The sequence below is a fragment of the Elephas maximus genome, chromosome X (genome assembly GCF_024166365.1).
Source record: "Elephas maximus indicus isolate mEleMax1 chromosome X, mEleMax1 primary haplotype, whole genome shotgun sequence".
NCBI lineage: Eukaryota > Metazoa > Chordata > Mammalia > Proboscidea > Elephantidae > Elephas > Elephas maximus.
This window is the reverse complement of record NC_064846.1, coordinates 180,108,166-180,135,613: the sequence shown is the minus strand read 5'-3', so window position 1 is coordinate 180,135,613 and position 27,448 is coordinate 180,108,166. Positions and strand designations below refer to the sequence as shown.

At 51.5% G+C, this 27,448-nt stretch overlaps 1 protein-coding gene across 3 annotated transcripts in view; it reads left to right on the top strand.

Moving 5' to 3' along the window:
* Nucleotides 1-27,448, top strand: part of LOC126069421 (granulocyte-macrophage colony-stimulating factor receptor subunit alpha-like) — a 39,673-nt gene extending 12,225 nt beyond the window's left edge. For 2 of the 3 annotated variants that reach the window (XM_049872832.1, XM_049872831.1), the window contains exons 2-12: nucleotides 7,410-7,506; nucleotides 8,996-9,216; nucleotides 11,297-11,423; nucleotides 13,728-13,857; nucleotides 13,929-14,110; nucleotides 14,814-14,947; nucleotides 16,552-16,569; nucleotides 18,736-18,871; nucleotides 21,361-21,460; nucleotides 23,881-23,950; nucleotides 25,056-27,448. In XM_049872832.1, the coding sequence (XP_049728789.1) occupies nucleotides 7,431-7,506; nucleotides 8,996-9,216; nucleotides 11,297-11,423; nucleotides 13,728-13,857; nucleotides 13,929-14,110; nucleotides 14,814-14,947; nucleotides 16,552-16,569; nucleotides 18,736-18,871; nucleotides 21,361-21,460; nucleotides 23,881-23,950; nucleotides 25,056-25,130 (1,269 nt within the window). In that variant the 5' untranslated portion in view covers nucleotides 7,410-7,430 and the 3' untranslated portion in view covers nucleotides 25,131-27,448. The remainder of the gene's footprint in view (nucleotides 1-7,409; nucleotides 7,507-8,995; nucleotides 9,217-11,296; nucleotides 11,424-13,727; nucleotides 13,858-13,928; nucleotides 14,111-14,813; nucleotides 14,948-16,551; nucleotides 16,570-18,735; nucleotides 18,872-21,360; nucleotides 21,461-23,880; nucleotides 23,951-25,055) is intronic. The other variant, XM_049872833.1, reaches the window with a different exon arrangement.

The window sequence follows — 27,448 nt, the reverse complement described above, 5'->3', positions numbered from 1 at the left end:
ACCTAGTGCTGCTGTAACAGAAATACCACAGCGGATGGTGTCTCAGTCACCTCGTGCTGCTGTAACAGAAATACCACAGCGGATGGTGTCTCAGTCACCTAGTGCTGCTGTAACAGAAATACCACAGTGGATGGTGTCTCAGTCACCTAGTGCTGCTGTAACAGAAATACCACAGTGGATGGTGTCTCAGTCACCTAGTGCTGCTGTAACAGAAATACCACAGTGGATGGTGCCTCAGTCACCTAGGGCTGCTGTAACAGAAATACCACAGTGGATGGTGTCTCAGTCACCTAGTGCTGCTGTAACAGAAATACCACAGTGGATGGTGTCTCAGTCACCTAGTGCTGCTGTAACAGAAATACCACAGTGGATGGTGTCTCAGTCACCTAGTGCTGCTGTAACAGAAGTACCACAGTGGATGGTGTCTCAGTCACCTAGTGCTGCTATAACAGAAATACCACAGTGGATGGTGTCTCAGTCACCTAGTGCTGCTGTAACAGAAGTACCACAGTGGATGGTGTCTCAGTCACCTAGTGCTGCTGTAACAGAAGTACCACAGTGGATGGTGTCTCAGTCACCTAGTGCTGCTGTAACAGAAATAGCACAGTGGATGGTGTCTCAGTCACCTAGTGCTGCTGTAACAGAAGTACCACAGTGGATGGTGTCTCAGTCACCTAGTGCTGCTCTAACAGAAATACCACAGTGGATGGTGTCTCAGTCACCTAGTGTTGCTGTAACAGAAATACCACAGTGGATGGTGTCTCAGTCACCTAGTGCTGCTGTAACAGAAATACCACAGTGGATGGTGTCTCGGTCACCTAGTGCTGCTGTAACAGAAATACCACAGTGGATGGTGTCTCGGTCACCTAGTGCTGCTATAACAGAAATACCACAGTGGATGGTCTTGGTCACCTAGGGCTGCTGTAACAGAAATACCACAGTGGATGGTGTCTCAGTCACCTAGTGCTGCTATAACAGAAATACCACAGTGGATGCTGTCTCAGTCACCTAGTGCTGCTGTAACAGAAATACCACAGTGGATGGTGTCTCAGTCACCTAGTGCTGCCGTAACAGAAATAGCACAGTGGATGGTGTCTCAGTCACCTACTGCTGCTGTAACAGAAATACCACAGTGGATGGTTTCTCGGTCACCTAGTGCTGCTATAACAGAAATACCACAGGGGATGGTGTCTCAGTCACCTAGTGCTGCCGTAACAGAAATAGCACAGTGGATGGTGTCTCAGTCACCTAGTGCTGCTGTAACAGAAATACCACAGGGGATGGTGTCTCAGTCACCTAGTGCTGCTATAACAGAAATACCACAGTGGATGGTGTCTCAGTCACCTAGTGCTGCTGTAACAGAAATACCACAGTGGATGGTGTCTCAGTCACCTAGTGCTGCTGTAACAGAAATACCACAGTGGATGGTGTCTCAGTCACCTAGTGCTGCTGTAACAGAAATACCACAGTGGATGGTGTCTCAGTCACCTAGTGCTGCTGTAACAGAAGTACCACAGTGGATGGTGTCTCAGTCACCTAGTGCTGCTGTAACAGAAATAGCACAGTGGATGATGTCTCAGTCACCTAGTGCTGCTGTAACAGAAGTACAACAGTGGATGGTGTCTCAGTCACCTAGTGCTGCTGCAACAGAAGTACCACAGTGGATGGTGTCTCAGTCACCTAGTGCTGCTGTAACAGAAATAGCACAGTGGATGGTGTCTCAGTCACCTAGTGCTGCTGTAACAGAAGTACCACAGTGGATGGTGTCTCAGTCACCTAGTGCTGCTCTAACAGAAATACCACAGTGGATGGTGTCTCGGTCACCTAGTGCTGCTGTAACAGAAATACCACAGTGGATGGTGTCTCGGTCACCTAGTGCTGCTGTAACAGAAATACCACAGTGGATGGTGTCTCGGTCACCTAGTGCTGCTATAACAGAAATACCACAGTGGATGCTGTCTCAGTCACCTAGTGCTGCTGTAACAGAAATACCACAGTGGATGGTGTCTCAGTCACCTAGTGCTGCCGTAACAGAAATAGCACAGTGGATGGTGTCTCAGTCACCTAGTGCTGCTGTAACAGAAATACCACAGTGGATGGTGTCTCAGTCACCTAGTGCTGCTGTAACAGAAATACCACAGTGGATGGTGTCTCAGTCACCTAGTGCTGCTGTAACAGAAGTACCACAGTGGATGGTGTCTCAGTCACCTAGTGCTGCTATAACAGAAATACCACAGTGGATGGTGTCTCAGTCACCTAGTGCTGCTGTAACAGAAGTCCCACAGTGGATGGTGTCTCAGTCACCTAGTGCTGCTGTAACAGAAGTACCACAGTGGATGGTGTCTCAGTCACCTAGTGCTGCTGTAACAGAAATAGCACAGTGGATGGTGTCTCAGTCACCTAGTGCTGCTGTAACAGAAGTACCACAGTGGATGGTGTCTCAGTCACCTAGTGCTGCTCTAACAGAAATACCACAGTGGATGGTGTCTCAGTCACCTAGTGTTGCTGTAACAGAAATACCACAGTGGATGGTGTCTCAGTCACCTAGTGCTGCTGTAACAGAAATACCACAGTGGATGGTGTCTCGGTCACCTAGTGCTGCTGTAACAGAAATACCACAGTGGATGGTGTCTCGGTCACCTAGTGCTGCTATAACAGAAATACCACAGTGGATGGTCTTGGTCACCTAGGGCTGCTGTAACAGAAATACCACAGTGGATGGTGTCTCAGTCACCTAGTGCTGCTATAACAGAAATACCACAGTGGATGCTGTCTCAGTCACCTAGTGCTGCTGTAACAGAAATACCACAGTGGATGGTGTCTCAGTCACCTAGTGCTGCTGTAACAGAAATACCACAGTGGATGGTGTCTCAGTCACCTAGTGTTGCTGTAACAGAAATACCACAGTGGATGGTGTCTCAGTCACCTAGTGCTGCTAGAACAGAAATACCACAGTGGATGGTGTCTCAGTCACGTACTGCTGCTGTAAGAGAAATACCACAGTGGATGGTGTCTCAGTCACCTAGTGCTGCTGTAACAGAAATACCACAGTGGATGGTGTCTCAGTCACCTAGTGCTGCTAGAACAGAAAGACCACAGTGGATGGTGTCTCAGTCACCTAGTGCTGCCGTAACAGAAATAGCACAGTGGATGGTGTCTCAGTCACCTACTGCTGCTGTAACAGAAATACCACAGTGGATGGTTTCTCGGTCACCTAGTGCTGCTATAACAGAAATACCACAGGGGATGGTGTCTCAGTCACCTAGTGCTGCCGTAAGAGAAATAGCACAGTGGATGGTGTCTCAGTCACCTAGTGCTGCTGTAACAGAAATACCACAGGGGATGGTGTCTCAGTCACCTAGTGCTGCTGTAACAGAAATACCACAGTGGATGGTGTCTCAGTCACCTAGTGCTGCTGTAACAGAAATACCACAGTGGATGGTGTCTCAGTCACCTAGTGCTGCTGTAACAGAAATACCACAGTGGATGGTGTCCCAGTCACCTAGTGCTGCTGTAACAGAAATACCACAGTGGATGGTGTCTCAGTCACCTAGTGCTGCTGTAACAGAAGTACCACAGTGGATGGTGTCTCAGTCACCTAGTGCTGCTGTAACAGAAATAGCACAGTGGATGATGTCTCAGTCACCTAGTGCTGCTGTAACAGAAGTACCACAGTGGATGGTGTCTCAGTCACCTAGTGCTGCTGCAACAGAAGTACCACAGTGGATGGTGTCTCAGTCACCTAGTGCTGCTGTAACAGAAATACCACAGTGGATGGTGTCTCAGTCACCTAGTGCTGCTGTAACAGAAGTACCACAGTGGATGGTGTCTCGGTCACCTAGTGCTGCTCTAACAGAAATACCACAGTGGATGGTGTCTCGGTCACCTAGTGCTGCTATAACAGAAATACCACAGTGGATGGTCTTGGTCACCTAGGGCTGCTGTAACAGAAATACCACAGTGGATGGTGTCTCAGTCACCTAGTGCTGCTATAACAGAAATACCACAGTGGATGGTGTCTCGGTCACCTAGTGCTGCTGTAACAGAAATACCACAGTGGATGGTGTCTCGGTCACCTAGTGCTGCTGTAAGAGAAATACCACAGTGGATGGTGTCTCGGTCACCTAGTGCTGCTGTAACAGAAATACCACAGTGGATGGTGTCTCGGTCACCTAGTGCTGCTGTAACAGAAGTACCACAGTGGATGGTGTCTCAGTCACCTAGTGCTGCTGTAACAGAAATACCACAGTGGATGGTGCCTTAGTCACCTAGTGTTGCTGTAACAGAAATACCACAGTGGATCGTGTCTCAGTCACCTAGTGCTACTGTAACAGAAATACCACAGTGGATGGTGTCTCACTCACCTAGTGCTGCTGTAACAGAAATACCACAGTGGATGGTGTCTCAGTCACCTAGTGCTGCTGTAACAGAAATACCACAGTGGATGGTGTCTCAGTCACCTAGTGCTGCTGTAACAGAAATACCACAGTGGATGGTCTTGGTCACCTAGGGCTGCTGTAACAGAAATACCACAGTGGATGGTGTCTCACTCACCTTGTGCTGCTGTAACAGAAATACCACAGTGGATGGTGTCTCAGTCACCTAGTGCTGCTGTAACAGAAATACCACAGTGGATGGTGTCTCAGTCACCTAGTGCTGCTGTAACAGAAATAACACAGTGGATGTTGTCTCAGTCACCTAGTGCTGCTGTAACAGAAATACCACAGTGGATGGTGTCTCAGTCACCTAGTGCTGCTGTAACAGAAATACCACAGTGGATGGTGTCTCAGTCACCTAGTGCTGCTATAACAGAAATACCACAGTGGATGGTGTCTCAGTCACCTAGTGCTGCTGTAACAGAAATACCACAGAGGATGGTGTCTCAGTCACCTAGTGCTGCTGTAACAGAAATACCACAGAGGATGGTGTCTCAGTCACCTAGTGCTGTCGTAACAGAAATACCACAGTGGAGTGTGTCTCAGTCACCTAGTGCTGCCGTAACAGAAATACCACAGTGGATGGTGTCTCAGTCACCTAGTGCTCCTATAACAGAAATACCACAGTGGATGGTGTCTCAGTCATCTAGTGCTGCTGTAACAGAAATACCACAGTGGATGGTGTCTCAGTCACCTTGTGCTGCTATAACAGAAATACCACAGTGGATGGTCTTGGTCACCTAGGGCTGCTGTAACAGAAATACCACAGTGGATGGTGTCTCACTCACCTAGTGCTGCTGTAACAGAAATACCACAGTGGATGGTGTCTCACTCACCTAGTGCTGCTGTAACAGAAATACCACAGTGGATGGTGTCTCAGTCACCTAGTGCTGCTGTAACAGAAATACCACAGTGGATGGTGTCTCAGTCACCTAGTGCTGCTGTAACAGAAATACCACAGTGGATGTCTTCAACAAAGAGAAGTTTATTCTCTCACAGTCTAGTAGGTTACAAGTCCGGATTCAGGGCGCCAGCTCCAGGGGAATGCTTTCTCTCCCTGTCAGCTGTGTGGGAATGTCCTTGTCACCAATCTTCCCCTGGTCTAGGAGCTTCTTCGTGCAGAAATCCCGGGTCCAAAGGACGCACTCTGTTCCTGATGCTGCTTTCTTAGTGGTATGAGGTCCCCCGCATCTCTCTGCTTGCTTCTCTCTTTTATACCTCAAAAGAGATTGGCTTAAGACACAGCCTAATTTTATAGACTGAGTCCTGCCTCATTACCATAACTGCTGCCAATCCCATCTTATTAACATCATAGAGATAGGATTGACAACACATAGGAAAATCACATTAGATGTCAAAATGGTGGCCACTCACACAGTACTGGGAATCATGGTCTAGCCAAGTTGGCACACATTTTGGGGGACACACTTCCATCCATGACAGTGGTAGAATTCTCATCCCCGACACAGGAGACCTGAGTTCGATTCCCAGCCACGGCTCCTCATGTGCAGCCACTTCCCGTCTGACAGCGGAGGCTTCCATGTTGCTCTGAACAGATTCCAGCAGAGTAGGAAGAAAAGCCTGGTGACTTATAGGGCCAGCCAGCATCCTAATCTTTGTTATAGTTCCTGGAGGGCACAGAGTCCTCTCAGATCAGTCTGCAGTCACTGTAATTAGGGCTCAGTGTAGCCTCCATACCTATAACCATTAATCTCAAAGACCAGCTCCTTGGTAACTAATGATGGAGTTGGGCATTTACGCAGGGCTTCCTCCTCGCTCTCGAGGCTTGAGCTCACCTGGCAAGGAGTGTCCATCAGGAACTACTTCTGGGATTCTAGGGAGGGAGCCCAGCAGGAGGGAGACAGCATCTGAGAGACCAGAACCCACCCTCGGCATCCACACTTGGTCGTTGTCGTTAGTTACCGTCCGGTGGGCTCCGAATCAGGGCCACCCCATGCACGACAGACGGAGACACTCCCAGTCCTGCAGCACTCTCACAATTGTTGGTGTGTTTGAGTCCATTGCTGCAACCACTGTGAATTCGGAGTGCCTTCCCTCCTAGGAGGCTCATCTTCTAGCACTATATCCGGCAATGATCTGTTGTGACCCATAGGGTTTTCACTGGCTGATTTTCAGAAGTAGATGGCCAGGCCTTTCCTCCTAGTCTGTCTCAGTCCAGAAGCTTTGCTGAAAGCTGTCTACCATGGGTGACCCTGCTGATGTTTGAAATACTGGTGGCCTAGCTTCCAGCGTCACAGTGACAGACAAGTCACCCCACTACGATGTACAGACAGGGGATGGGAGGGCACAACAGTGAAGGTGAAATGAAAGGATCTTTGTCTGGTCACCCAGGGGGAGCCAGACCCCAATCACATGCCAAGCTCTGATGTAGTCTTGTAAACCAAAGAGGGGCACTTGGAACATACGGGAGCCTTTTAGCGCTCGTGGTGGTGGTGGTGGTCAGCTGCATCAGGGTCAGCTCTGACCCCTGGCGATGTTATGGATAACTGAACTACACGCTGCCCGGTCCTGTGCCGTCTTCGTGATTGTCACTGCTGCATCAGGGTCAGCTCTGACCCCCGGCGACGTTATGGATAACTGAACTACACACTGCCCGGTCCTGTGCCGTCTTCACAATTGTCACTGCTGTTAGTTGCCACTGAGTGGATCCTGACTCAGGACAATCCCACGTGTGCCGAGTAGACCTGCACTCCACGGGGTTTTCAGGGCTGTGACCTTCCAGAAGCAGATAGCGAGGACATTCTTCCAAGGCACCTTTGGGTGGGTTCAAACCACCAACCTCTTGGCCAGTCATCGAGTGCTTAACCATATGCATAGCCATGTTAGAGGCTGACTAAAGGGGACCCCATAGAGCCATCTGGGGACTCCCCCAGCAGGCAGCAAGTCAAGAAATGTGGTCTCCTACCTTGGCATTTGACCTCTGACTTGCTGTTTCCTCTTTACGTGTTTCAGGTCCCCGGTTTGGGCTGCAGCATGGTGACCCCCCTGGACCTCGTGTGGTTCTGGGTGTTTCTAACCCGAGCGTGCTGCCAACCAGAGTGCTACCAGGGTAGGTATGGGTGCATGTCCCCATGTCAGGGGCTGGGATGGCGTGAAACCACACCTGTAGTGTTTGAATGGGACTAAACCAAAATCCAAACCCACTGCTGTCGAGTCGATTCCGACTCATAGCGACCCTATAGGACAGAGTACAACTGCCCCACAGAGTTTCCAAGGAGCCCAGTAGATCTGAACTGCCAACCTCTTGGTTAGCAGCTGCAGCACTTAACCACTACGCCACCAGGGTTTCCATTTGAAGGGGACTAGGGGTCCAAATAAAAACAAAAACAAATCCTGACTTAGATAGGGAGACGCTATATTCAGAAAGAAAAGAATATTTCAAGGGTATGATAAGGGACTGTTAACAAGCCCCAGTGGTGCAGTGGTTAAGCATTTGGGTGCTAACCAAAAGGTTGGCAGTTCAAACCCACCCAGAGGCTCCACGGGAGGAAACGCCTTGCTGTCAGCTTCCGTAAAGATTCAACTCTTTGCCGTCAAGTCAATTCCAGCTCACAGTGACCCCACACGGCAGAGCAGAACTGCCCCACAGGGCTTTCTAGGCTATAATCTTTACGGGGGAGCCCTGGTGCTGCAGCGGTTAAGCGCTCAGCTGCGAATCAAAAGATTGGTAGATGGAACCCGCCAGCTGCTTCATGGGAGAAAGATGTGACAAAAATTACAGCCTTGGAAGCCCTGTGGGGCAGTTCTACTCTGTCCTATAGGGTCGCTGCGAGTCAGAGTCAGCTCTCCGGCAATAGGTTTGGCTTTTTGCTTTGTTTTTGTTCATCTTTATAGGAGTAGATTGTCAGGTCTTTCCCCTGAGGAGGCTGCGGGTGGGTTTGTACAGCCAACTTTTCGGTTAACAGCCAAGTGCTTAACCGCTGCAGCACCAGGGCTCCCCCGTAAAGATTACAGCCTTGGAAACTGAACGGGGCAGTTCTGCTCTGTCCTATAGGGTCGCTGTGAGTTGGAATCAGCTGGATGACAACTAACAACCAGCATAGCATGGGGAGGGGGTCCTTTGCCATAAGACGTCTGCCTGAACACAGAAGGTGGGGGGGTTATTTTAACCATCAGGTAAATTCAACTCTGTCTCTTGACCTGGCCCACAACCACCATCAACCCCACATCACCTCCTCACCCTAGAGCAAACCAGGTGAACTTAACACCTTGGAGGGGACACATTGGGGGAGAAGACCAACCACATGCCCCCCCAATCCTGAATGCCTGGAAGGAAAAGTTACTCAAAGCACTCAAAACAGTGACCAAGGAGCCCTGGTGGCGCAATGCTTAAGCACTCAGTTGCTAACTGAAAGGTTGGCAGTTCAAACCCACCCAGCAGCTCTGGGGGAGAAAACCTGGCCATCTGTTCCTGTAAAGGTTACAGCCTAGGAAACCCCATGGGGCTGTCTACTCTGTCACATGGGGTCACAGTGAGTCGGAATTGACTTGAGAGCACATAAGACAAATACCTGAAGATGTCCCTGTGATACTTGCAGAACATCTCTCGTCGGCTATACCTGTAACATCACCTGGGGGCCCGGCTCTCACTCAACGTCCATTTTTGAACATCTCGGCAGAGAAAACCATCTCTCCTATCATAAACGTGGACCTAGATCCAAGGAAGAAAATGTTGAGGTGGAACTGCAGGGGAAATGTGACTGAGGAGACGTGCAAAATAAAAACCCCTCTGGAAAGTTTCTGCATCCCAAGTGCGCAGGTGGGTGCTGGTGGCAGGGTCCATCACTGGCTCTCCGCACACCTTGGGATTTCCTGTGATGCTCCCGTGAGTCCCCTCCCTCGTCTCTCTTCCCACTGTTCTTGCCGTTGAGTCCACTCGTGGCACCTCCATGTGTGTCAGCATAGAACTGTGCTTCATAGGGTTTTCAGGGGCTGCTTTTTTGGAAGTAGGTCACCAGGCCCTTCTTCTGAGGCATCTCTGGGTGTACTCAAACCTCTAACCTTTCGATTAGCAGCCGAGCACGTTCACTGTTTTCACTACCCGGTAACTCCTGCTTCTTCGTAGTGGGGTGTGATGGTTCAGGTTGTGTGTCAGCTTGGCTGAGCCATGATTCTGCGTGGTTTGGCAGTTATGACGTAGTTTGGCAGTTGTGTAATGATGTAATCACCTCCATAATAAGACCTGATATAATGTGATCACCTCCATGACGGGATCTGCCGTGAGTAGCCAATCAGTTGAAAGGGAGTTTCCCTTGGAGTGTGGCCTGCATCCAATATAGGTGGACTTTCTGGCAAAACTACAAGGCTTTTTCTGGTTCTGGATCCTGCAGCTGGGTCCTCTTCATCTGACCTCCAGCTCTCGGGACTTGAGCTGGCAGCTTACCTGCAATCTTGAGATTCATGAGCCTCTGAGGTCTGTGAGCCATCAGCCTACCGTCTTACCTGCTGACCTTGGAATTTGTCAGCCTCCGCAGCCTGTGAGCCAGAGGCCTGCTGTCTGGCCTTCCAATCTTGGCTTCATCAGCCCCTGCAGCTACGTGAGTCAGGAGAAGCCTCCATCCTGACCCACAGACTTGGGACTTTCCAGGCTTCACAACTGCGTGAGCCATTTCCTTGGTATAAATCTCTCTCTCTCTACATATGCATAGATGCCTCACTGGTTTTGCTTCTCTAGAACCCAGCCTGAGACATGGGGGTAAATTTTACACACTAAATTTCACGTATGGGAAAGAATGTAACTGTTAAGTTTTTCTGTATCTGCCTTTATTTTGACGTCCCCCCTTCCACAGGGGAAGGAGGTGGACTTGTCATTTGAATATATTTCCATCTTTCTTCAGATGCTCTGGGCTAATGTTCTCTCTTTGGGCTTTGTTCATTCATTCGTCACATCCCTCATGAGCCAAAAAACCCATTGCCATCAAGTCAGCTCCCACTCACTGTGATCCCATGTGCGTCAGAGTAAAACTGTGTTCCGTGGGGTTTCCAGTGGCTGATTTTTCAGAAGCAAAAAAAAAAAGGGGGACTCCTCTGTTGATCTAACAGGTGTGTTTCAGAGTTGTTTTCACAAAGGCTCCCCTCAAAAATAAAAGACTACCTTTGGAATTTTTCTTAGAAATATCTTAATACCTGTAAATCGATTGGAAAACAATTAAAATTTGATAGTCTTCAGTCTTCACATACATATATATATATAAAACCAAACCCATTTATATTTATATATATATATAAAGCCAAACCCATTGCCGTCGAGTCGATTCTGACTCGTAGCGACCCTATAGGAAAGCCTGGTGGCGGAGTGGTTAAGACCTACGCTGCTAACCATAAAGGTTGGCGGTTTGAATCTACCAGGTGCTCCTTGGAAACTCTATGGGGCCAGTTCTACTACTTGATATATATAGTATATAAATATATTTACCACAATTTTAAAAAAAGCAGGTCTGGGAGTTGTCACTGGACTGAATTGGGTCAAAGGCAGGATAAACTCTAGGTTAGAAATTTGCCTTTTCTTGTCTTTTTATATAAGCGAGGTCATACAATATTTGTCCTTTTGTGATTGGCTTATTTCACTCAGCATAACGTCTTCAAACTCCATCCATGTTGTTGCATGTATCAAGACTTCATTTCTGCCACCGGCTGGGTAGTATTCCATTGTACGTATGTGCCATATTTTGTTTATCCATTCAGCTGTTGAGGGGCATTGTGGGTTGTTTCCACCTTTTGGCTGTTGTGAACACTGGTGTACACGTCTCTTTTTGAGTCTCTGCTTTCAAGACTTTGGGGCATACACCTAGGAGCGGAACTGCTGAGTCACATTTGCTCTTGACTGGTTTCTCTTCCAGGTCCAGGAAGATGGCACTCACTATTGCATGTTTCCAAACGCGGTGCTGCATCAAGGCGCCCTCCTGAGCGTGGCTGTCACTTCTGACGGGGACACATTTCAGGAGGTCCTGACCTTCAATAACGCAGGTGAACACACGTTATCTGCTGCTAACAGTGGGTTGGAGTCCCTGGTTGGTGCAAACAGTTAAGCGCTCCACTACCACCCAAAAGGTTGGAAGTTCGAGTCCACGCAGAGGTGCCTAGGAAGAAAGGCCTGGCAACCTACATCTGAAAAATAAGCCATTGGAAACCCCATGGAGCACAGTTCTACTCTGACACACGTGGGGTTGCCATGAGTCAGAGCTGACTTGGCAATTAACAGCAGCATCAAACAGTGGGTCGTCCTCAACGTTCCCATCAAGGTGCGGTGGGGGGATGTCAGAGAAAAAAATCAGAGGACAACGTTAAAACAGCAAGGACGACTTTGTCCAAAGGGAGAGACGGTGCATTCGGGAAGGAGGGAAGGAGCTGGACTGCAGAAGGAGACCCACCCAGTGCGGAGAGAGAGACCAGGCAGCCTGAGTTCCCATCCACGGGCTGGGGGCTCCTTCAGAGAAAGCTAAGGGGACTGGTGGGTGAGGTACTCCGATCGCAGTTAGGGCCAGCTTACTTGAGATGTTTCCTTTTTTATAAAAGCCACCGGGTCCTGGGAGCCTGAGAGAAGGACGGGGGAGATGAGGATGGGGAATCTAAAGTTATCCAAACAAAGTGCATCAAGAAGTCTTTAGAGGAGGCCTGGTGGTGCAGTGGTTAAGTGCCCAGCTGGAAACCGAAAGGTCAGCGGTTCAAACCCACCAGCAGCTGCTTCTTGGGAGAAAGATGTGGCAATCTGCTCCTGCAAAGATTTACAGCCTTGGAAACCCTATGGGGCAGTTCCACTCTGTCCTATAGGATCACTGTGAGTGGGACTGACTCGATGGCAATGGGTTTTTTCTGGAGGTTGAGGTGACCCAGCCAAGCTATCGCTCTGATATGATCTTTGAACCTTGAGCCATAAAGAAGCTGGTTTTCTGAAAGTCACTTTTAAGTCAAACCATACGACACCTGTTGCCGTGGACTTGATTCTGACTCATAGTGACAGAGTAAAACTGCCTCACAGGGTTTCCTAGACTGTAACCTTTAGGGGAGCTGATCGCCAAGTCTTTCTCCCGAGGAGCCCCTGGTGGGTTCACCCCACTGACCTTTCGGTCAGCAGCTGAGCGCGTAACCCCTTCAACACCAGGGCTGCCCAGTCAAACAATAACCCGCTGCTGTGGGGTTGACCGTGACTCACAGTGACCGAGTAGAACCACCCTGAAGGGTTTCCAAGGCTGTAAATCATCTTCACGGAAGCAGACTGCCATGTCTTTCTCCCGTGGAGCGGCTGGCGGTGGGTTTGAACTACAGACCTTTTTGTTAGCAGCCCAGCGCTTAACCACTGTGCAACCAGGGCTCCTGTAAAAACAAACAAAAAAAGCCCTTGCTTTCAAGTCGATTCCAACTCATAGCGACTTTATAGGATAGAGTAGAACTGCCCCATAGGGTTTCCAAGGAGCAGCTGCTGGATTCCAACTGCTGACCTGTTGGTTAACATACCACCAAAGAGCCAAGCCCACTGCTGTCAAGTCGATTCCGACTCATTGCAACCCTACGGGACAGAGTAGAACTGCCCTATAGAGTTTCCAAGGAGCGCCTGTGGGATTTGAACTGCCAGCCTCTTGATTACCAGCCGTAGCACTCAACTGCTTCGCCACCAGGGTTTCCTTGGTTAACATGGTCTAGATTAACTTGTAAAGAATGTTTGCCTTGGGCTCTTTTGAAGAATTATCCACATACAAGTCAGGTTCAAGGAACAGGGACTCCAAAGTCAGACTAGAAGCTGTGTTCTAGGGTCAATTGTTAGTATATAAACAGTGTTTTGGCCCCGTTACTATGGTGATGTCGATACGATGGGGTGTAAGAATTTTGGGGAGTTCTTCCCTCTTTGGAACATTTTTGACCCAATGTGGAGCCCTGGTGATGCGGTGGTTAAGCCTTCGGCTGCTAACCGAAAGGTCAGCAGTTCAAGCCCACCAGCCACTCTGTGGAAGAAAAGACCTGGCGATCTGCTCCCGTAAAGATTGCAGCCTTGGGAACCCTATGGGGCAGTTCAACTCTGTCCTATAGGGTCGCTATGAGTTCAGAATGGATTCAACGGCAACAGGTTTGGTTTGTTTTCTGGAGTTGAAATGTTACCCCAATTTGTAAGTCGTATATTAAATGACCTTCAATCAATTTCTATTGTTGGTTTCATAGGTTTCAAAAACATAAAAGGGTGGAGGGGTTTCTCTAACAAAGGGCTCAGGGGAAACCCAAGTTCTTTCAGGGGTGATGGTGTTGGTCAGTGAAGGTGTTGGGGTCCTGTCTTCCCAGGCAAGGAAGGCTCCGGCGCCGTAAACTTCTCCTGTGTCATCTACAACATCCGCTTCATGAACTGCAGCTGGGCGCCCGGCCCCGCAGCGCCCGCCGACGTCCAGTACCGCCTGGACGTCTGGACCTCTTTGTAAGTGTGGCGCCTCCGGGTGGGTCCGGGGTGATGTCCCCCTGGCCTTTCGCTGAGTCTTCATGTTACAGGTTGGAGGACGGGGCCGAATGTCCCCAGTACATCAGGGACTTGGCCGGCACACACGTGGGCTGTCATTTCAACATACTCCCTGAGCCCAAGCACCCACAGTACATCTTCTTACTGAACGGAACCAGCAAGGAGACGGCAATCCCGTTCTTGGATTTCGATCCCTTTGAAGCCTTTAAGATGGGTGAGAAAAGGGAGTCCCTGGGCAGTACCATCAGTTAATGTGCTTGGTTGCTAACTGAAAGGTTGGAGGTTCAAGCTACCCAGAGATGCCTTGGAAGAAAGGCTTGGTAACCTACTTTAAAAAATTCAGCCATTGAAAACCCTAAGGAGCACAGTTCTACTCTGACACACATGGGGCCACCATGGGTCAGCATCGACTCGATGGCAACTGATTAGGAATCCCTGGGTGGTGCAAAGAGTTAACATGCTCGGCTGCTAACAGAAAGGCTGGTGGTTTGAGTTTGAATCCACCCAGAGGCACCTCGGAAGAAAGGCCAGGCGATCGACTTCTGAAAATCCAGCCATCGAAAACTCTACAGAGCAGGGTTCTGCTCTGACACACGTGGGGTTGCCATGAGTTGGAGCTGACCCAGCGGAAGGTGGTTTGGTTTCATGGCATATATTAAGATTTCCCGGATGGTGCGTACAGTTAACACACTGGGCTGTAACTGAAATTTGGGAGTCTGAGTCCGCCCAGAAGCTCTTTGGAAGGAAACCCTTTGGAGCAATGGTCTACTCTGACACACATGGGGTTGCCATGGATTGGGGTTGACTCAACGACACCTGGAAATCATCACCGAGGGGTGTTCTCTGCATCTCTCATTTAATTTACTCCTCCCCCTTGTAGACTTGTAACTCGTCGCATTTTCACGTTTTTATTCTAGAAAAGTATAACCCACCATCAAACATCACGAGTCACTACAATGGATCGAATTATATTATTCAGTGGGAAAACCCGCAGAGGAGATTTGAGTTTGCAAGTCATATCTTAGATTATCAACTCGACATCCAAAAAAAGGTAAGGACCCCACACCTTTGCCAGGACCCCAACCCATGTTCTCTCCTGTCTCCCTTTTAGAGTCTAATTCATCAAGGAACATGTGACTCCTTGTGCGTTCTTGAATATTCTTCTATGCTTGCTCCTTTATGCTCTCTTTCTTACATGTAGGTCCATGATCCATTTGGACTTGATTTCTGTATATGGAGTGAGGTAGGGGTCCAGCTACATTCTTTTGCATGTGGAGATCTGGTTGTCCCAGCATCATTTGTTGAAAGGAATGTTCTTTACCCATTGAATTGACTTGGCACCCTTGTCGAAAATCAGTTGACCATAGATGTATGGGTTTACTTATGGACTCTGAGCTGTATTCCATTTGTCTATGTGTCTACCATTAGAACGATACCACACTGTTTTGTTTACTGTAGCTTTGTACTATGCTTTGAAATCAGGAAGTGTTAGTCCTCCTCCTTTGTTTTTCCTTGTCAATATTCTTTGCATTTCCACGTGAATTCAGAACCAGCTTGTCCAATTCTGTGTTTGGTGTTGGCTCCAATAACCAGCATTGTCTGACCCCACCCACTGGGCAGCCTCCTCTCCAGCCCTCGCACAGGTGACTTCACACAGATGGCCTCACTGCACTCACACAGGTGGTCTCACACAGGTGACCTCAACCACTCACAGAGGTGACCTCATGCAAGTGACCTCACACAGGTGACCTCACAGCACTCACACAGGTGATATCACACAGGTGACCTCACACAGGTGGCCTCATACAGGTGGCCTCACAGCACTCACACAAGTGACCTCACACAGGTGACCTCACACAGGTGAACTCACAGCAATCACAGAGGTGACCTCACAGAGGCGGCCTCACACAGTTGACCTCACACAGGTGAGCTCACAGCAATCACAGAGGTGACCTCACACAGGTGGCCTCACAGCAGTCATAGCAGTGACCTCACACAGGTGGCCTTGCAGCAGTGATATTACTCAGGTGACCTCCCACAGGGCCTCGGTCAGCTCCTCAGCCAGCCTCCCTGATTCCGCCCCATGTTGTTGCCCACACTGGTGCTCCCCAGCTTCCCTGGGTGTCTCCATCTCATCTCTAACATCTCCGTTAGGGGACCCTGGCCCCTAGCACCCCCTCTCCTCTATAGCCAGGGCTGTAACCCAACAGACAGATGTGTTTAATCCTAATCCCCCAGCTCTACTCACGCTCCTGGGTGCAAAGTCTGACCATCCAGGGCACAGCCGAGCCCCAGGCCCAGGGGCATCTCTGTCCTCCTCCACAGTCAGCCACCAACCGTTAGCTGAGCCCACCTGTCTCCATGCAGTTCACATATGCTTCCAATAGACACACCTGGACAATGACTGGGTGTCACTGTTGAGCCATCCTCCTTCCTAAGCATTTGGGAATTCACTGGAATGGAACGAATGCCCCCATCAATACCCCCAATCACCCATCAGTCTCCCCAATCCCTCATCCCTACCCCCAATCCCTCATCAGCACCCCCAATCCCTCGCCAACACCCCCAAAGCAGCCTCACCCACCTGAGGAAGACTCTGCACGCCACGCTGAAAACGCAGGTCACTCACCTGGTCTCCTTTGCTCTTTCTTCTAGGGCAGCTACCGGGACCCCGTAAGTATTTTCTCCTTTCTCCGCGACACCCCTTTACCACCATGTAGGCTTGCTCAGCAGCGAGGTCCTAACTGTGAGCTGTCATCGGGCGCCTTGCTGAGAACACGTCTTCCTGGCACCGTCCCCGACCCAACGCACCTTGTTGGTTCTGGTCTTAGTCTCCTACTGTTGCTCTAACAGAAATACCACAAGGGCTGGGGGGGCTTTAACCAACAGAAATTAATTTTCTCACGATTCTGGAGGCTAGAAGTCTGAATTCAGGGCATGGGCTCTAGGGGAAGTCTCTCTCTCCTTGTCGGCTCTGGGGAAGGTCCTTGCCTCCTTCCAGCTTTGGCCACTTTGCGTTCTTCCTGTGGCTTCTCTCCCCGCCATCTTGCTTCTTTTATATCTCAAACATGTTTGGCTTAAGACAAACCCTGCCCTGATAGTGCCTCATTAACACAACAAAGAAAACCCTCTTCCCCAATGGGATTACATCCAAGGGTTTAGAAATGAGGATTTACAACACATATTTGGGGGGCGGGGGCCGGGGGGCGGGACACAATTCAGTCCCTAACAGCCTGGGTGCAAAGTCCTTCCAAGCCCAGCTCCCTGGACTGGCGTTCAGCCCGAGAGGAGCCCTTTTAGCCACTAGAGGGCAACTATGCCTGCACTGTCTCAAGTGCGGGTTGGCAGATCACCGGGGAGGTGACCCCGAGGTGTGGGGGAGGTGACCCCAGGTGTGGGGGAGGTGACCCCAGGTGTGGGGGAGGTGACCCCCAGGTGTGGGGGAGGTGACCCCCCAGGTGTGGGGGAGGTGACCCCAGGTGTGGGGGAGGTGACCCCCCGGTGTGGGGGAGGTGACCCTCAGGTGTGGGGGAGGTGACCCCAGGTGTGGGGGAGGCCAGGGTCTGCAGGTCTCCCAGCTCCAGGCGCATCCCACGCTGAGTGGCAGGGACACGGGGAAAGAGGACTCCAGGCTGTCTGAAGACCCTGTGGGGAGAGATGTTTCCTCTCTGGGTCCTGCCTGCTGCCCAGGTGATGTTGGCGATCCACCCAGAGTCCCTGACTTTTTTAACCAACACGTGTGGCCTTCAACTGCCCACAGGGACGCCCGTGCACCACCTGGCCCAGGGGGAGGCAGGGGGGCCGCTCCCTGGGTGCCGTCAGCATCTTTGGTGTCTCTTCAGCCTTTGTGTTGGTGTCTGGCCCGGCCCCTCCCCAGGCCCACACCTGTCCCTTAAGGAGCTGTTACCAGGCAGTGTCTGGGGGAGAAGCAGGGGGGTGTCTCAGTCTCCTGGGACCTCCATAACAAAGAACCACAAAGTGGGTGGCTTTAAAGAACAGAGACCCGTTCTGTCACAACTCTGGAGGCTGGGAGCCTGGTTCAGGGTGTGAGCAGAGCCGTGTTCTCTGTGGGTTCTAGGGGAGGATCTATCCTTTTGTCTTCCAGCTTCTGTGGCCTGGGGTATTTCTTGGAGTGTGTCTGTGTCTGTGTCTGTGTCTTTGTGTGTCTGTGTGTGTCTGGGTGGTTCTGTCTGCCTGCCTGTTCTCTCCTTTTATAAGACACCACTCAGAAGGGATTAGGCTTAGGACCCCTCCTATTCCAGAATGACCTCATTCGTTTAAGTGATAACACCTCCAAAGAAAGACCCTATTTCTCCAAACAGGGTCAGGTTCACTGGTTTAGGGGTGTCTTAGCTCTCAAGTGCTGCTGTAAGAGAAATTCCACAGGTGGGCGGCTTTAACGGAGACTTATTCCCTCACAGTTTAGGAGGCTGGACGTCTGAATTCAGGGCACCAGATCCGGGGGAAGACTTTCTCTCTCTGTCGGCTCTGGAGGAAGGTCCTTGTCATCATTCTGTCCCTGGTCTGGGAGCCTCTCTGCTCAGGGATGCTGGGTTCAAAGTATGCCCTGTGCTCCTGGTGCTGCGTCCCTGGTGATAGGAGGTCCATCTCCTGTCTGCTTGCTTCTCTCTTTTCTGTCTCAAAAGAGATTGACTTAACTCACAACCGAATCCTGTAGATTGAGCCCTGCCTCGTTAACTTCACAGAGGTTAGAATTCACAACACACAGGGCCACCATAAAACACTGGGAATCCTGGTCTGGCCAAGTCGACGCGCCTTTTGGGGGAACACAGTACATTCTATAACGTCACTCCCAGCAGACCCCATCTTCTGTGCCAGATTATCCGAGAAGGACAGGACAGAAACGTGTACCTGCTGCCAAGCTCTGAGGCCTACGGAGAGCGCAGCCTGCGGATCAGGGTGCGTCACAGGCGAAGTGACATTTGGAGTGATTGGAGCGAGACTCTGCATTTCAGTGAGTGCCCGGGGATGACTGTAGATGCTGCCCCAGCTGAGACCCTTGACCTCCATCCTGCCCCCTGGACTCAGTCACTGTGGGGAACGCCACCGAGGGTCTGTCACGGACAAACATGGCAGCTGTTCTGGATTCTAGTTCTGGTTCCCCAGGAAGGAGGCTGGGAGGATGGGGTAGGGTGGGATGGAGGGTGGGGTTAGGGTGGGGTGGAGGGTGGGGGTTAGGGTGGGGTTAGGGTGGGGTGGAGGGTGGGGGTTAGGGTGGGGTTAGGGTGGGGTGGAGGGTGGGGTTAGGGTGGGGTGGAGGATGGGGTTAGGGTGGGATGGAGGGGGGTTAGGGTGGGATGGAGGGGGGTTAGGGTGGGGTGGAGGGTGGGGTTAGGGTGGGATGGAGGATGGGGTTAGGGTGGGATGGAGGGGGGTTAGGGTGGGATGGAGGATGGGGTTAGGGTGGGATGGAGGGGGGTTTAGGGTGGGGTGGAGGGTGGGGTTAGGGTGGGATGGAGGGTGGAGTTAGGGTGGGATGGAGGGTGGAGTTAGGGTGGGATGGAGGGTGGGGTTAGGGTGGGATGGAGGGTGGGGGTTAGGGTGGGGGTGGAGGGTGGGGTCAGGGTGGGATGGAGGGTGGGGTTAGGGTGGGATGGAGGGTGGGGTTAGGGTGGGGGTGGAGTCAGGGTGGGATGGAGGATGGGGTTAGGGTGGGGTGGAAGGTGGGGTTAGGGTGGGGTGGAAGGTGGGGTTAGGGTGGGATGGAGGGTGGGGTTAGGGTGGGATGGAGGGTGGGGTTAGGGTGGGATGGAGGGTGGGGTTAGGGTGGGATGGAGGGTGGGGTTAGGGTGGGGTGGAGGGTGGGGCTAGGGGTGGGGTGGAGGGTGGGGTTAGGGTGGGGTTAGGGTGGGTTAGGGTGGGATGGAGGATGGGGTTAGGTTGGGATGGGAGGGTGGGGTTAGAGTGGGATGGAGGGTGGGGTTAGAGTGGGATGGAGGATGGGGTTAGGGTGGGATGGAGGGTGGGGTTAGGGTGGGATGGAGGGTGGGGTTAGGGTGGAATGGAGGATGGGGTTAGGGTGGGATGGAGGGTGGGGTTAGGGTGGGATGGGAGGGTGGGGTTAGGGTGGGATGGAGGATGGGGTTAGGGTGGGATGGAGGATGGGGTTAGGGTGGGATGGAGGATGGGGTTAGGGTGGGATGGAGGATGGGGTTAGGGTGGGATGGAGGGTGGGGTTAGGGTGGGATGGAGGGTGGGGTTAGGGTGGAATGGAGGATGGGGTTAGGGTGGGATGGAGGGTGGGGTTAGGGTGGGATGGAGGATGGGCTTAGGGTGAAAGGATGGAGTTGGGTGGAGCTGGAAATCCTGGGCTTAGGGCGGGAATTGGAGGATGTGGTTGGGGTGGGAGGGTGGAGTTGGTTGGAGCTGGAAATCCTGGGCTTAGGGTGGGAATTGGAGGATGTGGTTGGGGTGGGAGGATGGAGTTGGGTGGAGCTGGGAAGCCTGGGAAGCCAGTGTCATCATCCAGATCAGGAAGGCTTGGGGGTGTAACAAAGTCATGTTCTGTAAATGGGACAATGGACGTCACCCAGGCTGGATTCATCTTCAGGAAATGTTGAGGTGCCTCCACATGTCATGTGGCATTTACGGGGCTCCAAGAGTCCTGACACAGTGACCCCATGTGGCCAGTAGATCTGGCAGGAAATGCACAAGGCGAGATTTCCCTCCCTCCAAGGTCCCTGTACAATTATATTTAGACTGTTAAGACCAGAGATGGCACCTGCTGGGTGCCTAAAACATGCAGGTGGCCCACTCCCTGGAAACGAGTGGCTGAAACCACACACAAGTTCTCTTTACTCTCAGGATGTGGGCTCGCAGCTCTCAGAAGCAGCCCAGCTGCACCAGTCAACTCCCAGTCCATAGAGGAAACCTCTCTCCCACCCTTCACATTTCACAGTTGCTTATTCATTCCTTTGGCTACAACCTTAGGGAGTTGTTTACAGTAACTATCCTTTGTGCAGTATTAGTTGTACCTTTGTGGAGATTAGCTGGATCTGGTGGTACAGTGGTTAAAGCGCTTGGCTGCTAACTAAAAGTCTGAGGTTCGAACCCACCAGCCGCTCCGCGGGAGAAAGATGTGGCCGTCTGCTTCTGTAAAGGTTACAGCCTTGGAAACCCTATGGGGCAGTTCTACTCTGTCCTCTGGGGTGCCTATGAGTCAGAATTGACTTGACAGCAGTGGGTTTGCGTTTTTGTTGTTGTTGCGGAGATTGTTAGGCAGATCCTCTCCTGCAAGCAGGGATGTACAGAAGAGGTGGGGTCCACAGGGGCACAGAAGCAGAAGGAATTGCCCCTCCTCCCTTGGGTTCCTTGCCTGGAGGTTCCGTCCCCACAGGCCTGCCTCCCCTCCCCACCTCCACTTTGCCTTCTGATAACCAGGGGCTGATGTGTGTGTCACTGACCCCTAGGCCCCTGGGACTCTCTGATCCTCTTTCCCCCCAGGCCTCCAGAAGCAAAGCTGTGGCGATGTGGCCGTGATCCTGCCGGTGGTAGGGGTGGCCGCCGCCACACTCACCGTGCTACTGATGGTAATCTTCAGAAGGTAACCTTCCCAACCTGAAAACGTCGCTCAGAGGGAAGGCGGGCACCAAAGGATACGGATTTACAAGTCTATTTACAGGAAATGTCCAGGGGAGCAAGGCCATAGAGACAAGGAACAGAGAGGTGGTTACCAGGGGCTGGTGGAGGCGGGGACGGGGAATTGTTGCTAATGGATGAGAGTTTCTGTTTGGGGGTTACCAGGGGCTGGTGGAGGCGGGGACGGGGAATTGTTGCTAATGGATAAGAGTTTCTGTTTGGGGGTGCTTGGAGAGTGCTGGCGCTGCCTGGAAGATGTGGGGTGCTTGGAGAGTTCTGGGGTGCTTGGATAGACTTGGGGGGCCTGGAGAGCCCTGGGGGTGCCTGGAGATTCCTGAGGTTACTTGGACAGACTTGGGGGTTCCTGGAGAGCTCTGGGGGGTGCTTGGAGAGACATGGGGATGCCTGGAGAGTCCTGAGGTGCTTGGAGGAACTTGGGGTGCTTGGAGAGTTCTAGGGTGGTTGCAGAGATTTGGGAGCCTGGAGAGACTTGGGGGTGCCTGGAGAGTCCTGGGGGTTCCTGAAGAGTCCTGAGACATGTGGGGGGTCCTGATGACCCCACCAACCCTCTCCCTGTGTGCCCCACCCAGGCCTCTAAGAACATCTTGCCCAAGAGGCGGTGTGCCCAGTGAGAAGGAGGACCAGAGTGAGGCAGAGTGGAAGGGGGATCTGTGTCTCTGTGCTCTGCCTCACTGCCTGTAGTAGGGAGGGTCTGGTCTGGGGTGGTGTGGACAGGGTGCCCACCGGCCTCAGCTCTTCCTCCATGGAGCCCAGCTGCCTCCAGCTCCTCAGGGCTGAGTGCCAACCACCAGCTTCCTCAGGAGGGCGGCCACCCCAGAACCTGCAGTCACCTCCTTCCCCTGGGGGTGGGCTCCCCAGCGCCTCCCTGACCAGCAGCCTGAAGAAGGAGCCTGTACCACCACTGGGCACCGGGTTCTCCCCAGAGACAGAGGCCAGCACCTCTGTCCCCTCCACACAGGAGAAGGTCCCCAACGCGCCCACTGTTGGCCCGACAAGCGTGGCCAGTGGTTTCAGATGTGACAGCGTGGGGCTAGTGGCCCCGGTTCTCCAGACGGAGAGCAAAGTTTCCAGAGTCTGGGATGAAGTCCCAAAACAAAGCGCCCCTTCTCAAGTTCAGGGTCCACCAGGACGAGCTTGTGTTGGGATTCTCAACTTGAAAAAACACCTGCCATTGAGCCGACTCCAACTCACTGAGAGCCCACGTGTGTCAGAGTACGACGGTGCCCCGTAGGGTTTTCAGTGGCTGATTTTTTAGAAGTGGATTGCCAGGCCTTTCTTCCGAGGTGCCTTCCAAGCACGTGAACCATTTTCACCACCTGGGGTCCCTCTGGATGCACAGTGACTTCCCATTAATACCAAAATACAGTGAAACCTGTGAGAGCTGGAACTCCACGAGACTGCCTTGTTTTTCTAGGTCTCAAAAGTTTTAGCCTTTGACAGGGTGCTGTCTCGGTAGACAATAATTGAGTTTTCTTTCTCTGACAGATTTCTGCCTCACACAGGTTCTGGCTTTTGCAGGTTTAATAGGGTTGCTGGGAACCCTGGTAGCGTAGTGGTTAAGTGCTATGTCTGCTAACCAAGAGGTTGGCAGTTCAAATCCGCCAGGTGATCCTTGGAAACTCTATAGGGCAGTTCTACTCTGTCCTATAGGGTTGCTATGAGTTTTTGGATAGGGTTGCTGTGAGTCAGAACTGACTCGACGGCAATGGGTTTTTTATATAAATATGGGAGCCCTGGTGGCGCAGTGGTTAAGCACTTGGCTCCTAACCGAAAAAGTGGTTCAGACCCACCAGTCACTCCTCGGGAGAAAATTGTGGCAGCATGCTTCCATAAAGATTCTCACCCACTGTTGTCAAGTCAGTTCCAACTCCTAGTGACCCCATAGGGCTTCCAAGGCTGTAAATCTCTATGGAAGCAGACTGCCACATCTTTCTCCCACGGAGCCCCTGCTGGTTTCGAACTGCTGACCTTTCAGTTAGCAGTTGATTCCTTTAACCACTGCACCACCAGGGCTCAAAAAGATTATAGCCTTGGAAACCCTATGGAGCATTTTTCTACTCTGTCCTATAGGATTGCTATAAGTTGGAATTGACTCAGCGACCACGGGTTTAGTTGGTTTAAATATAAACAGTTGCTATCGAGTTGATCCTGACTCATGGCGACCCCCTGTGTGTCAGAGTAGAACTGCGCTCCGTAGAGTTTTCGATGGCTGATAGTTTTGGAGGTAGATCACCAGGGCTTTGGATGGACTCAAACCTCCAACTCTTAGTTTAGCAGCTGAGTGCTAACCGTTTGCAGCACCCAGGGGCTCCTCTTTAGTTTAATCACATCTGCAAAGACCCTCCTCTTTCCCCTTCATGCCAGGTCCTCCCTGAGGCAAAAGCTATTCCTGCCCATCCCACAGGTGAAGAGCTTCCTCACTCCAAACGCTGAGGTGAGTTGGTTCCACCTTTGGGAGCCCCCAGCACCGAGAAGCCGGAGCTGGGGGTGTCTGGTGTGGGGGCAGGGTCCCCTCCTCCCTGCGCAGACCTCACTGTCCAGGGCTGGCCGGTGTGTTGGAGGTGAGGGGCAAGGGGGGAAGGAGAGAGGGGTTGTGTCCAGCTGCCTTCCACAGAGCCCTCCACCCTCCTCTTTGTCTAAGTGCTTCCTGGCACTCCATCACGAGGTCACAGACAAAGGCGAGATGGGTCCAGGTTGGAAACCCTTTGGCTGGGGCTTCCGTTTCAGTTCTTTCTCTCTCTCTCTACCTCTCCTTCTGTCTTAGTCAGCTAGTGCTGCTATAACAGAAATGCCACAAGTGGATGGCTTCAACAAAGAGAACTTTATTCTCTCACAGTCTGGACGTAGGCTAGAAGTCTGAATTCAGAGTGCCAGCTCCAGGGGAAGGCTTTCTGTCTCTGTTGGCTCTGGGGGAAGGTCCTTGTCATCAATCTTCCCCTCGTCTAAGAGCTTCTCAGCACAGGGACCCCAGGTCCAAAAGACACACTCTGTCCCGGCACTGCTTTCTTGGTTGTATGAGGTCCCCAACTCTCCGCTCACTTCCCTTTCCTTTTATATCTTGAGAGATAAAAGGTGGTGCGGGCCACACCCCAGGGAAGCTCTCTTTACATTGGATGAGGGATGTGGCCTGAGCAAGGGTGTTCCATCCCACCCTAATCCTCTTTAACCATAGGCAGAGACTATGATTTATAACAAATAGGAAAATCACAAAATAGAGGACAACCACACAGGGCCTAACCAAGTTGACACATATTTTGGGGGGACACAATTCAGTCCGCTACACCTTCCCTCACTTCCTCGTCCTCCTCTTTCCCCTTCACCTCTCTCTGCCTTTATCTGTGTCTCTATCTCTCCCTCCCTGTTGTCCCCCCGTCTTCTCTGTCTCCATCTCTCTGTCTCTCTGTCCAGTCGAGCTCCATACCCCCGTCCTCACCAGGTCTGCTCACCTTTCATGCTGCTCTTCTCTGACACTTTCTTGACTGGAGAACCAAGCACACAGCTGTCCATCTTCTCCACGGCTCCTCTCTTCTCTGTCTCAGATCACCTGGGAAGGGGACCACCTGCCTCCAGACACCGAGGAGCCCGAATTCCTCATCGTGGAAGAGATGGAATAATTTGCAAACGAACAAGTAGAATGTGTGGGGCCAGCACCACGCCACTGCCCAAAATCTCATTCTACGTGCCGTCTACTTGGTTGACTTTCAAAGCTGGGCTGTTTGTGACGTTTTCTGACTCGTCTGGCAACGCCACCATCAAAACCTCCCCAACTGTGCGTTCGTCTGCATGGTCAACCCATTGCCGTCCAGTCGATTCCGACTCATGATGACCCCATGTGTTAGGGAGTAGAGCTGAGCTTCATAGGGTTTTCTTGGCTGTAATCTTTATCAAAGGAACCCTGGTGACGCAGTGGCTAAGTGCTGAGCTGCTAACCAAAAGGTCAGCGGTTCAAACCCACCAGCAGCTCTGCAGGAGAAAGACCAGGCGATCTGCTCCTGTAAAGATTACAGCCTAAGAAATCCTACGCGGCAGTTCTGCTCCATCACATGGGATCACTAGGAGTCAGAATCGACTCGATATCACCCAACAAGAACAATTTTTATCAAAACAGATTGCCAGGCCTTTCTTTCATGGTGCTGCCGGTTGGGTTCAAACTGCCATCCATTAGTAGCTGACTGCAAACCTTGCAGATGCCACAAAACTAAACCAGTACTGTCTTTCAAGTGCAAAGTCCCCTGTGTTCCCCCCACTCAGAGAAACACAGTCTTTAACTCCCAAGGCCGCAGTGTACAGCAGGCAAGCGGATCCTGGAATGAGCCCCATCCACTGTACCTGGGTGGACATGGCTAGTCTCTTGGACCAAGAAACTCACCCAGTGAGATGGACCAAAGCATTCACAACAGACCACACTGACCCGGCATCTCACTCCTATACTCAGAAAATAATCACAAATGGGGGTGGGTTTACCTCCTGGGGCCACCCATAACACAGTACCACAAACCAAAACCCCCCCCCAAAAAAAGACAAACACACTCCCATGGAGTCGATTTTGACTCACAGCGACCCTATAGTGGATTTTGACTCCTAGCGACCCTACAGGACAGAGTAGAATTGCCCCAAAGGGTTCCCACGGAATGGCTGGTGGATTCAAACCGCTGACCTTTTTGGTTAGCGTCCAAGCTCCTAACCACTGTGCCGCCAGGACTCCATACCAGAAACCGGGGGCGTAAAATAGCAGAAATACATTCTTGCACAGCTCTAGGGGTCAGAAGTCTGACTGGAGGCTCGAGGGGAGGATACTTCCTCATCTCTCCCAGCTTCTGGTGGCCCCAGGCGCTCCTGAGTTTGTGGCCGCATCACTCCAATCTCTGCCGCCACCTTCACGTGGCCGTCTCCCCTCTGTCTCCCTGTCTCTGTGTCTCCTTTAGAAGGAGTCACTCATATCGGGTCACTGTGTGTAAGAATCGACTCTACTGGTTCCGGTTTTCATGTAAGGTTAGGACTCGCTCTACCCTGTGTGACCCCCGTTACCTTAGCTAGTTACATCTGCAAAAACTATTACCAAAGAAGGTCGTCTTCACAGGTACAGGGGTTAGGACTTCAACACATCTTTTTGAGGGACACATCTCAACCCATAACAGGGGACGAGGGTGTTACTAGAATGATTTGCGCTGCTTTACCTAAAACGGCACAGATTGGTAAAGAACCTAGATCTCAGGCTAGCAGAAAATGATCAAAAAAAAAAAAAAGTTGCCGCTGAGTTAACCCCGACTCATTGGCGCCCCTGTGCGTGTCAGAGCAGAGCTGTGCTCCACCGTGTTCTCAGTGGCTGGTTTTTCGGAAGTAGGTCACCAGGCCTTTCTTTCGACGCACCTCAGGGTGATCTTGAACCTCCAGCCTTTCAGCCTAGCAGCCGAGCGTGTTAACCGTGTGTGCCACCCAGGGACTCCAAGTAGATGACAGTCCATCCCAACAGTGTACTACTATGCAGGTACCAAGTATCAACATAATTGAATATTCAACCAATTAGTTCTAGAGCAGCCCGGATGTGGATCCCTCTTGCTGAACGCGTGTGCATTAGAAGTTCTTGAAGGGTGCACCCCAAACCACGCACAAGGCAATCGCCAGTGGGTGGGTACAGAAGAAACGAACAGTGTTTCCTAACGAGTACGTTTCGGCATTATTGAAGTCTATTACTTTATTCCTTTCGTAACTACCGTTTTTTTTTTAAGTTGTTATTATATCCAACAAAAACATTCGACTCTTGGACACTGTCCCCAAGTACAATTCGGTGGTGCCGTGGTCCTCATGAGTTCAACCATCACCGTTACCCATTCCCAAAGTTTCCCGTCACCCTTAACAGAAGGTCAGTGTCCCCTGAGCAACGACATCTTTTTCCCTGGCCCGCCCCCCGCCCCGTCCATAGAAACCACTA